Here is a 13,143-nt window from a genome sequence, read left to right on the forward strand (position 1 = left end):
GGAAACAAATGTTAGTATTTTTTAACGGGTCACAGACACTTATCCTTTCTAATTTAATTCAATTCTAATTTAAAATAATCGTGTTGGTTAACGGTTAACAATCGATTAACAAGTGTCGGTTGTCGGTTAGGAAAAATAACCAAAATGAACATCCCTAGTTCAGATGACCAAAAAATTTATGTTATTGCTGTAAAAAAAAAAAAAAAATCCTTATTGGAATATTCCTACATTTTTAAATGAACAAGAATGGTTCTCGTATTTTTTTTCTAGTTAAGACCCCTTGGAAGTATGTGTTTTCTGCAGTATGTTTTCATGCTTTTCTTTTTTATTTTTGATTCTATAAAATTCTAGGGCTGTTTTGACAACATCGATTTCCCAATTTCAAATAATCTTAAATTTTAACAAATCGTAAAATTCAGATTTAGCCTAAATTTAGACAATGAATGTCATTTTGATGCTTCTTAATGTGGCATGACTGATCGCTGTTGCAGTCTCAGTTTAAGCGGCTTCAAGAGTTACTACTAGTTATAACACAAAATAAATGTCTTATGTATGTTTGCATAAATCTTTCTTAAAAACAAATTTTTAATACAGCCAACGTTTAAATATTTATATTTTATATTAAACAACAAATTGGTGTAAAAAATGCTTTATGTGAAATTTTTAAACATTTAAATGTTTGTTTTAATTTGAGTGTTGAATTTGTTTAGTATTAATTTAAAAACAAATAGTAATTTAATATTTAACAGTTTGTTTTCAATAAAATTCAATAGTTTGTAATGTCATGTATCAAGTAATGTACCAATAGGGTTCCTTGTAGGGGTGGGAATCACCAGAGGCCTCACGATACTATATTATCACGATACTTGTGTCACGATACAATGTTATTGCGATTTAAAATATATTGCGATATTCTGCGATATATTGCAATTTATTAAATTTTTCTAACTTCAAATTATGTCCCCAAAGGAAAACTTTGACAACATCGGTTTTAACTAAAAATAAACATTTCTCAGTTTGTTTATCTCACTTCAATTTTATTGTTGCAGTGCAAAATGGGATTGTCAAGCAGACAAACTGACCAACACTTTCATGAAAACCTGTCATAAATGTTGTGTGCACCTGGCAAACTCAACTATTTGTATTACAGTCTAATCTAGTCCACCTTAATTAAATGTTAACAGGTATGCACTGCTGTGCTACTACTGGTATTTTGAACAGTGCAACTTGAAATTGTACTAAAAAGTTGTGCAGACCCTTCAGCAATTGGGGCATTTGAAAGTAAATTACTGTTAAATTTTAATTAAATTAAATAAAACATGTAGTCTTACATCTAGGGATGCACCGAAGTGAAAATTCTGGGCCGAAACCGAAACCGAAAAGTTAATGCACTCTGAATTAAGATGAACTAACAGTGAATAACTGTATTCTCATTAACTAACATTAAGAAAGATTCATAAATACTGTAATAAATGTATTGTTCATTGTTCGTTCATGATAGTTAATACATTAACTAACATTAACTAATGGAACCTTATTGAAAAGTGTTACTTTAATATTAAATATCAATCTATTATTTTTATTAACTTCTATGTAACATAATCAGATATAAGTTGTTGTTGTTTTTTTGACTAATTATCCAAATAATGTAGTCCTACAAAGCTATTATTATCAGAGCATATGAGCAGAGCATAGCGTCACTGAAGGTAGCATCATTTTAGCAGCGTTGCCCAGTACAGCTGAACTAGCCTACACCATGTTACAGCACAGTAGCACTACTGCAAACCGGAACAAGTAGGCCTATGCTGCATAGAAATTTCCTGTCCGCGCGTTATTTGAGCAGACTTTGCTTTTCCGATGAGCATGAGCGGCACATTCATAGATCGGAATATTGAGCGGAGCGTCAAACCGCGCAGTGACGAGGGCCATATATATTATTATTATTATTATTATATGTAGCCTATATTTTCGGTGCATCCCTACTTGCATCCCCTCCTTGTTTACAAATTTGAAGTAAGTCAATATATCTGATTTAAACGTGGACGGGGCTTTCCTGATCACTTTCCGAGATGCCGCCCTCTTTATTTTACTAACTTACTGCATGCTGAAAGTGACCCAGCTGACCTCACCAGAAAAAAGTTCAACACCACCATCTAGTGGATTGTAAAGAAATAGATTTTATTATTCTACCAAATAGTATAATAAAAGATCGATACTTGGCGTCCATGTATCGATACAGTATTGGCGCGGAAAATATCGCGATACTATGCTGTATCGATTTTTTCCCCAACCCCTAGTTCCTTGTATAGTGTACAGCATTCGTTTTTTTTTTTTTTCAAGAGTCAAGAGCTTCTGCATTGGAATCGAATCGAATAATACAATTTTGTGAGCACCCAGCCCTATAAATATTAGGGCTTTAACATGCAGGTTGAAAAGATACCATTGGTAATATCGATCAGATTTCTAATATCAAATGAGTTCATCCCTACTTGACTCATTTTCCGTCTCTTTCATTTCTCCAGTGAAATGTCCTTGTGTTTTCACCATCTCTGTGTAGCTGCAGCCCTCTTTCTCTGTCTTTTCATCTCGCTCATCCATACTCCGAGTTTGGCTTCAACCGCTCTCGTCCTTTTTTTAGATTGAGGACCATGTGCTACACACACCCACTCTCCCCTGCCTCTCCTCTCTTCTCATCTCTTGCTCCAGATTCTTCCTTCCCTCCTTCTCTCTCTTTCTCCTTCACTCACCCTTGCTCTCTCTTGCCTTCTGTCTTTTTTCTCCTAATTTTCATGCTAGTCCTCCTTTTCCCTGCATCCTCATGTTTCACTTTCACTGCCGATATATATATATATATATATATATATATATATATATATATATATATATATATATATATATATTTACATTTATTTAATAAAAAAAAATACTGGCACCAATGTTTTGAGTGTTAAATGCTAAAAAATTAGCTTGTAGAGAACACAGATTAATTTATTTAAATATGCAACAAATACAATTCATAGAAATAATAACATATGAAATTTTGTAAAAATAATAATTTTATTTTAAATAAGCTGGAAAAATTAATTGCCTGCATAGTGTGACAAAAATAGAAATGGGGCACCCAGTGCTTTGTTGATTATATTGGGAGTGATTTTAGTTTTTATTTACTGTAGAAATAGCCTTAGACTTTCATAGCAGAGCATAAGATCTGTCTTGCCTCGTGGGTTTTTTCTTACCTTCCTGAGGATGTGAGCAGGATGTTTATATGATGAGAATGGATGTCGGTTTGTATTTACTTTTAAGTGTTTTTGGTATCCAGACAGGCTTCATATTTGTGTTTGGTTTTAGGGATGTGTCTTCATGGATAGATGGATGGTAGGAAAGAGAGAAAAAGAGAGACGCAGGTGTGAAGAGAAATGGGAAGATTGAGAACTGATGAACTGCTAACAGTGTGATAGGCTGCTTGTGTTATTGTACAGCTGCAGTGAAACCATTTACAATCTGTCGCTTTATCAGGCAGGTCTGTCAGGCAGGAGAATGATTAACTTCTACCTTAAGTCTTAGTTTAAACTAGTTTAAAGGTAAAGTGTCTTTTTTGGTGTTAAAATACTTCTGTTGTATTTTAATGTGCAGAGACAACTACAAGTCGGCTATTTCTGTTGAATTTCTATAAGAGAGCTTTCGAATCATTGCAGTGTTGGTTTATAGGGTTTGACATGTCAACTTGACCAATGGCGGGAATTTGGGGCGGGACTATTTGTTTAAACAAACATTGACAAAACTCATTGGCAAACCTGTTTAAAAACAATCATTATCCGTGATCTGAGCGTAAAGATTGCTTTTGGATTTGAACAAACTTGGATCTTGAAACCAATGGAAGAAGGAAGAAAATGTTAACCTCTGCTCCACACCACCCACTAAAAAGCACAAATGTTTTGGGGAAGTGCTTTGCCGGGGCGTTTCCTTTTACCCCGATCCATAAAAAGATCAACAAAACATGTGTCCATCACATCCTGTGTTATCATACATCAGCCATTTAGTTTTGTCTCCACAACACAGAACGTTGCCTGTGTTCTCTGAAAGTACCTGTTGATCGATGAAATGTTTTGATTGAGATCTGTGTTGTAAACAGAGTGATTTTGCCACACAATGAAAGTTTTTACAGTGTCTGGACTGAAAGCGGTATCCATGGAAACCATCAGTAGTCCTCGTTCACAATCACAAGACTCTCTCTCTGTTAGTTTTTGTCTTGTAGTTGGTTATTGCTGTGGAAAGCATTACTACTATTTAGGGAAGTACGATATTATCAGAACATTATTGGAATCGGCTGATAAAGGCTTAAAATGTAAACATCGTCATTGGCCGATTTGAAAAAATGTATGCCTATATGCCTTGCGGATAAAACGAATAACTCATGTGTTCTGGCTGTGTTAACGATAAGATCACGTCAGTAGTGTGGTCATTCATGAAGCAAACTTTTGCCTGAATGGTGATTAGATTCACTGTTTTGGATCGCCGCATTTGTGTGATAGAGTAAACAGTTACTAGCTTAATACCTTAACAACTGCACTGCAACACCCTGAACACCCTAACAACTGCACTGCAATACCCTAAACACTCTACCGACTGCACTGCAACACCCTAACAACTGCACTGCAACACCCTGAACACCCTAACAACTGCACTGCAACACCCTGACCACCCTATTAACTGCACTGCAACACCCTGAACACCCCAACAACTGCACTGTAACACCCTGAACACCCCAACAACTGCACTGCAACACCCTGAACACCCCAACAACTGCACTGTAACACCCTGGACACCCCAACAACTGCACTGCAACACCCTGAACACCCCAACAACTAGGGCTGCATGGTAAATCGCATTACGTGCTTTTAGATGGAGCGGCATTTACTACACAGACCCGTAGTTCGCTGACAAGCTATGCAATATCGCGTTCATAATTGCAAATAAATCGCTTCGATTATGAACGCGATATTGCATAGCTTGTCAGCGAACTACGGGTCTGTGTAGTAAATGCCGCTCCATCTGAAAGCACGTAATGGAGATTTACTAATAATCACAGAACCGGCTTTACTGACAAGATGTGCATGACGATCACATGCGATTTATTGTGCAGCCCTACTAACAACTGCACTGCAACACCCTGAACACTCTAACAACTGCACTGCAATACCCTGAACACCCTAACAACTGCACTGCAACACCCTGACACCTTAACAATAGAACACCCTTGCAAGTGCATTGCAATGCCTTTGCGGCTACACCCTCTGAAACACATAGAACTCCCTGGAAACCACCCAAATACCCTAGAAACTGTAGAGCAATGCACTTGCCACCCAAAACATCCTCAGCTGCATAGCAACCCTAGCAATCACCTAAACACCCTAGCAACCACATAACTTCACTTTGGCAGCCACCCAGAACACCCTAGCAACTGCATAGCAATGCAATGGCCACCAAGAATTCTCTGGTAACTGCATAGCAACACCTTGGCAACCAGACATAACACCCTAGCAACCATCTAAATACCCTAGCAACCACATATATTTACCATAACATTACAAACAAACTAGTAGGCAAGTATGCTTTAGGATAGCATGAGTAAACACACTCATTACACTTGCTAAATATTGATTTATTTTTCTGTCATCATTCTCATGGGCCACTTCCTCTTTGCCTTTCTTTTCCTCTTTTATAATTTCCCTCAATCCACTCACTCACTCACTCTCTCTCTCTCTCTAGTGTCTTATTCCTATCAGACCAGGTTCAGTTTCAATCTCTGATGCACAATTATAAAACTTAAAAAAAAATAAAAAATAGATCACCCAAAAATGAAATGATACTTGAATGGTGTTTTTGTCATGAAATGAGGGTGAGTAAATGGCAGAATTTTCCATTTTTTGGGTGAACTATTTCTTTAAAGTAACCGATTACAAGAATATTTTTCTGTGGCTGAGCATGAGAGGCAGCATCCTGTATACACAACCCAGAGAGGCTGTGCAGTACGTGCTCTATATACGGCTGGGTAAGACACACACTTGCACATTTACCATAAAAACAACCATGAAAAAAACTTCCACTAGTTCTCTGAATATATATGCGATCTCACACGTCAGCTCTGTTAACTAGCCTGCAATGGCTGCATTGAGGCATCATAGACTGCTTCTGTGGTAAATTCTATTCCAAATTTGAAGGCAGCATTGCAAGTATCCTTTTTAGAGAAAGCAATCCCAGAATGTATTGCAGTGAGCTCAGTGAAATAATCCTGAGCTCTTAGTTCAATCCAATTAAAATTGACTATTTTGTTCAGTAATTGCATGCGTTGGCGTTTTTTTCTGATTCACACACATGGATTAGAGGTTTATGGAAACTTGTTTTCACCATGGAATAAAAAAATTTAAGAGGTAATCGCGGCTTTTTATGTCACAATTCTGACTTTTGTTTCTTGTAATTGTAAAAGTTAAAGTTTATATCTCACAATTCAAGCATTTTTTTCCTAGAATTGCAAGTTTATATCTTGCAATTGGAAGTTATAAACTCATAATTGCGAGTTTGCATCTTGCATTTCTGACTTTTTTCACTGAATTTTGAGTTTACATTAAATAATTTTTAAAAATGTTCTGCCGCCACAGAATAAAACATACAAAATAGTTGCGACTTTTTATCTCACAATTCAAATTTTTTCTCGCAATTGCAAACCCTCAGAATTCTGAATTTACTTCTTGCACTTCTGACTTTTTTTTATATATTTATAAAAAATATATAAGTTTATATATTGCGATTCTGTTTTTTTGTTGTTTCTGCAAAATAATAAAAATTAAAAAGGTAACTGCAACTTTTTATCGACTTGTTAGTATTGCAAGTTTATATCTCATTATATTAAGTTACAAACTTACAATTGCAAGTTAACATCATGCAATTCAGACAAGAAAAGTTCACAATAATTCACAATTACCCTTTTTATTTTTTTATCTCATGACGGAAACAAGCTTCCATTTGAGTTTTGAGGTTTGACCAAATCAATGAACAAAGTATGAGCAATAATAATCCTAATGCTTACCATAACAAGATTTTTTTGGGTTGCGTTGTTTCACTGCAAATTTACAGTGCAACATGATTTTACGATGAAAACTCATACTCTATGTGGTTAGGCCCTAAATCAACCCTTGACATTAATTGTTCCTCCTCTCTGCAGCCATCCTGCTAGTGGAGCTGGTGTATGCGGTGGTGGGCATCGCCTGGTTGGTGCAGTATTACCATCCCTGCTCCGACATCACTGCCAAGAACCTCGCCCTGGGTAAGACATGTATAAAAACAATAAGTGCAGGCCAAACAAAATCGCTAGTCTGGCTATCTTGAATAGTAAAATAAAATCCCTTCCTTGATTCACATTCTTCACTCACTTGTAGGGTTGAAACGGAACGTGGTTGATCATTTGAACGTGTTTCTAAGCCTTGCCAATTTAAACATTCAAGCGTTTTAAACCATTCAAGCACATGAAGAGGCGAAAGAGAACTCAATTCAGTACTCAGGCACTGTTATTTGCGCACACACCCTCAAATTTAGCATGCGCACACAGAACTGATTCCTGATTCCGTATCCTTATGCTTGAGTGGACACATACACACAAAATTATCTCCAAATACCTGTCTCAGCAAAGATTCCCTTAAACAGTCGGTTGTGTTTTAAATGAAGTGAACACAAACATAAAGTCTTAAAGGGACAGCAGCCTATAAATGCCTGCTACTGTCTGTGTAATTAATGTTAATTAACAACAAAACACAGCTTTAACAAAGATGAATTTGTGTTTAATTTATACAGTGAACACTATGAGGTGTTATTTTACACTTAATTATTACATTTCTGTGCCTGAAAACTAATGTTAGACCTTACTTTATTTGTAGCTTTGTTATATTTTATCTATGCCTCGTTTGTAATGGGTTTTAATGTTTTTGTCTCGTCGCTCCGCCCGGACACGGCCTCAACAGTATGTGAGGAGCGTAACATTTCCGTCTCACGCTTGAGGTATTCGGCCAATCACAACGCATTGGATAGCTGGCCAATCACAGCACACCTCGCTTTTTCAGAACGATGAGCTTTGTAAAAATCGACGCGTTTCAAAAAGGCGGGGCATAGAGGAGAAACAATAATGTACAGTATGTGGAAAATGTGTTTTTTGAACTTTAATCCGCATAAACATTTCATTACACCAAATACACAAAATAATGTTCTTTTTAGCAGCATCATATGACCCCTTTAAATGTAAAATGATAAACTAGTTTATATTTTAACAACCACTGCTTGTTTTTGGAGAATCCAGTAAATTAAATGCTTTATATATAAAATGTACTAAATTAAACTAAAGGTTCTAGCTTGCTTTGTCACATAAACCTGGCATTGTATATTATGAATATGGTTGGCTCCTTCTCAAATTGCTTTTGTTCCTCACTTTGGATAAAAGCGTACCATCTCATTTGATCTTTTTCTCTCTATTTTAATTTGCATGGATGCAAACCAAAAGATAAGATTATTCATAACGAATGTATCATAAGTCTGGGATCAGAGCCACGTTCGAAGCGGTTTTAAATTCTGTATTAATGTGACAAGTTGCATCATCGTTGCATCAACAGTAAAAGGCTAAACTGGGACACATCATGCTCTACATTTTCATGTTACCCTTATCACTCACCCTTACGTTTAAATATTGTAAAGCAGACCTACCACTAACAGTCTCACAAACTTACATTACCAGTCAAAAGTTTGGATTAATTACGTTATTAAAAGGTATCTTATGCACACCAAGGTTGCATTTATTTTGATTAGAAATACAGTAAAAACAGTAATATTGTAAAATATTATTGTAATTTAAAATAATGGTTTTCTATTTAAACATATTTTAAAATGTAATTTATTCCTGTGATCAAAGCTGAATTTTCAGCATCATTCCTCCAGTCTTCAGTGTCACAAGATCCTTCAGAAATCATTCTAATATGCTGACTTGCTGCTCATTTATTATTGATACTCAGATATTAATAATGGCTCTTATTATCAATGCTGTTCATATTTTTGTGAAATTGTGATTCCTAACATGCGTCACGCTATCGGCAGCAAGTTAAAAAACAGAATAGTCTTCAGAGAGTGTGGCGTGTGATGTCCTTCTAGCATGAGGCAGTCCATGCATGTGTTAAAATCTCATTAAACCTCCCCTTGTTAATCTCAGCAGATTTCTGTAAATTTGAAAGTCATTTCTAGCTATTTATGTCCTGGAATCTCAATGCACGCTTTCTAACAATACGCCTAGTGTAGCTTTTCCCATGTCTGTGCCGACCATGAATCAGTGTCGCTCATTGTCCTCCCCCATCCCATAATAGCACACTTCACTTTCATGCCAATCATCTGTCTATACAAGACACGAACTGACAAAGAGACAGCTGGTTAGTTTTACAGTAAAGTGGTTCCTGCTGAACTGAATCTATAAGCGCCAAATGAAGATGTATACAGTACATTTAAAGGGGTCATCGGATGCTACATGCACTTTTACAAGTTGTTTGAAATGAAATGTGTGTTGGCAGTGTGTGTACACAACCACCCTATAATGATAAAAATCCACCCAGTGTTTTTTTTTTTATCTACTAAAATATTAACCCCTTTCTCAAATCGAGCCGATCTCGGATGCCTGTCTGTGTGACGTCACACAGACAGGCCCCTCCCACGATAGTTTGATTGACAGTAGCGTTTCAGCACAGACTGGACTGGTGTCTGACCTTAGCCCCGCCCTGAGTGAGCTGTCATCAGTCCGCCATTGTTTCACCTCTGGAGCAGATGTAGACAAGAATGACTCCTAAGCAATTGAGGTGTTCTGTTGTTGGATGTAATAATGAACATAGCAGTCGTCATTTACTCCCGACATCTGAGCCGCTGAAAACGCAGAGGATTACGTTTGTTTTTGAAGGGAATGCGCCCCCGATCTACCTAAATGCGTCTATGTTCGCACGAATCATTCGTGATCCAGCTTCATCTACAAAAGGAGTATAAGGTTTTTTAATGAAACTTTGCAAATCGCCTTTCCTAATAATGTGCTAATTAGCAAGTTTCAAGATGAATGCGGCTAAAGTAAACAGTCTCTCTGAGAGCAGCTCGGAAGAGAGAGGCGGGGTCAGCAGAGCTCATTAACATTTAAAGGCAAATGCTACAAATGGTTTGCTCTGAAAATAGCCGTTTTTGACAGGGTAAAAAAGGTTAAAAAGAAATTTTAACCAAACTATGTTACAGACTTTTCATTAAGACCCTAAAGAATCATATCAACTTGTGGAAAATGGGCATCGGATGACCCCTTTAAATTAGTTATTTTATTTTTTTAGTTTCTTCATTTATTTTCAACAGGAATTGTGGCGTGTAATTGGTTGGTCATCTTCAGTGTGTGTTTCACCATGATGTGTACCTTTGACCCCACTGGACGGACCTTTGTGAAGCTGAAAGCAACTCGCCGCCGTCAACGTAACCTCACAACGTACACTCTCAGGTACAGCGCTTAACAGTGTTCATGCTAGCTTGTTTCGGGATGCCCCACATCAATCTTTTGCAAAGTTTTACAATTCCCCCGCCTTTTAAGTGTTCATTTATTAAATATTTTGTTCATTAATTATTTTGTTATTTCTATTATGCTTTATGCATCCAATAAGAGTGTAGTATTTATTTTACCCTATTTAAATCCACACCATAGATTTTTTTCTCATAGATTGCTAAAATTGCACATTTTATGCAGTGTTGTTATTATTAAATGAAAATAAAAAATTTTCGTTAATTGAAAATAATTTTATAAAATTAAGTATAGATTAAAATTAATAAAATTTAAGATAAATTAAAGCTAAATAAAAGATTTAAAACAAACTAATAAAAATGACAAAATCACATACAATTACTTAAACTAATTTAAAAATTAAGAACTTAAACTTATTTTATTTAGATTAAGCAACATTTCTTTTAAGTTGAAGTACTAAAATAACTCAAATAAATTTAAAAAGAAATGAAAGCTAAAAAGAAATATTAAAATACAAAAATTAATAAAAAATGACAAAAGCACATGGAATTACTTTAATATTATAATGATAAGTAAAAATATAAAAATAAAAACAAATGTAAAATATAAAAAAATACTATAATAAAACAAATACTAAAATTATAAAATAAATAATAAAATAATACTGAATTGTGTGCTTTTTTTGCTTTCAATTTTTTTTAAGTACATTGAGTAAATATTATGTAAAATAAGTTTTAGTTTAATTTCAACAATATTGTGCACATCTAATTTTTAAACATTAACTGGTATTGTGTATATATATACAGTGGGTACGGAAAGTATTCAGACCCCCTTAAATTTTTCACTCTTTGTTATATTGCAGCCATTTGCTAAAATCATTTAAGTTAATTTTTTTCCCTCATTAATGTACACACAGCACCCCATATTGACAGAAAAACACAGAATTGTTGAAATTTTTGCAGATTTATTAAAAAAGAAAAACTGAAATATCACATGGTCCTAAGTATTCAGACCCTTTGCTGTGACACTCATATATTTAACTCAGGGGCTGTCCATTTCTTCTGATCAGCCTTGAGATGGTTCTACCCCTTCATTTGAATCCAGCTGTGTTTGATTATACTGATTGAACTTGATTAGGAAAGCCACACACCTGTCTATACAAGACCTTACAGCTCACAGTGCATGTCAGAGAAAATGAGAATCATGAGGTCAAAGGAACGGCCTGAAGAGCTCAGAGACAGAATTGTGGCAAAGCACAGATCTGGCCAAGGTTACAAAAAAAATTCTGCTGCACTTAAGGTACCTAAGAGCACAGTGGCCTCCATAATCCTTAAATGGAAGACGTTTGGGACCACCAGACCCCTTCCTAGAGCTGGCCATATGTATGTATGTATGTATGTATGTATGTATGTATGTGTGTGTGTGTGTGTGTGTGTGTGTGTGTATGTATGTGTATATATATACACACACACACACACACATTTACTTGTTGCATACCCCATTTTTCCACTCCACACGTATTTTCTAGATACGTGTTTCGATCTATGTAATACCCATCTATTGACCTATAATTCCTAAATCTGCTCATGATATTTGCTCAGCTGGGTTTTATCTCTTTCAGACACAGGCTAGAAGAAGGTCAAGCCAGCAGCTGGAGCAGGAGACTCAAGTTCTTCATGTGCTGCACTCGAACAAAAGATACACAATCTGTAAGACTCAAATACACACAAATGCCAGTTACTGTGACAGCATCTCACACATACACACACAACATTCTCAGCAGAAGATGTTCTCTCTCAGGACGCTTACTCTGAGGTGGCCAGCTTGTTCGCCGAGTTTTTCCGGGATCTGGATATTGTGCCGAGTGACATCATCGCTGGCTTGGTGCTGCTCCGACAAAGACAACGAGCCAAGAGGTCAGCCATCTTGGATCAGGTGTGCATTAGCTTTTCCGTAATATTACTTTTGATTGGATAATTATCCCTCACTGTCCAAATAATAATACATTTTTTTCTCTCTCTCTCTCTTGCAGGCAAACAATGATGTTTTAGCCTTTCTGTCCGGGATACCTGTAACTCGCAACACTAAGTACTTGGACCTCAAGAACTCGGTATTTGAAGAATACAATATATATGTGTGCTTGTGTTGATGTATGTTTATTATTTATGATAGTCTCCTTCTGTTTACAGTCTGAGATGTCCATGTATAAGGAGGTGTGTTACTACATGCTGTTTGCCATGGCAGCGTATGGCTGGCCTGTATATCTTTTAAGAAAACCAGCGTGTGGACTCTGCAGACTTGTCGGCACTTGCTCGTACGTAAAAAAAATTATATGATTGTTCCGCACAGCTGGTAGGAAGCGAGATAAGAGCGAATAAGAGAGGCTCTTATAATGGTATAGTTACCTGACATCATGTTTTTGAATTAATAATATGTCATGAGTTTAATTATAAAATATATATGTAATTTATTATCAATTAGAACGTGCAAAAAGTGTGTATGTATATATATATATATGTGTGAGTATATGTGTGTGTGTGTGTGTGTGTGTGTGTATATGTGTATATATATATATA

General features: G+C 36.0%; 1 protein-coding gene across 1 annotated transcript in view; it reads left to right on the forward strand.

The window, feature by feature from the left end:
- Positions 1-5,893: 5,893 nt before the first annotated feature.
- Positions 5,894-13,143, forward strand: part of dagla (diacylglycerol lipase, alpha) — a 27,418-nt gene continuing 20,168 nt past the window's right edge. Inside the window, exons 1-8 of the mRNA XM_016280434.1 lie at positions 5,894-5,899; positions 5,965-6,052; positions 7,223-7,324; positions 10,411-10,549; positions 12,189-12,276; positions 12,368-12,502; positions 12,600-12,677; positions 12,757-12,881. Of these exons, the coding sequence (XP_016135920.1) occupies positions 5,894-5,899; positions 5,965-6,052; positions 7,223-7,324; positions 10,411-10,549; positions 12,189-12,276; positions 12,368-12,502; positions 12,600-12,677; positions 12,757-12,881 (761 nt within the window). The remainder of the gene's footprint in view (positions 5,900-5,964; positions 6,053-7,222; positions 7,325-10,410; positions 10,550-12,188; positions 12,277-12,367; positions 12,503-12,599; positions 12,678-12,756; positions 12,882-13,143) is intronic.

Source organism: Sinocyclocheilus grahami, unplaced genomic scaffold, assembly GCF_001515645.1.
Source record: "Sinocyclocheilus grahami isolate Dianchi unplaced genomic scaffold, SAMN03320097.WGS_v1.1 scaffold140.1, whole genome shotgun sequence".
Taxonomy (NCBI): domain Eukaryota; kingdom Metazoa; phylum Chordata; class Actinopteri; order Cypriniformes; family Cyprinidae; genus Sinocyclocheilus; species Sinocyclocheilus grahami.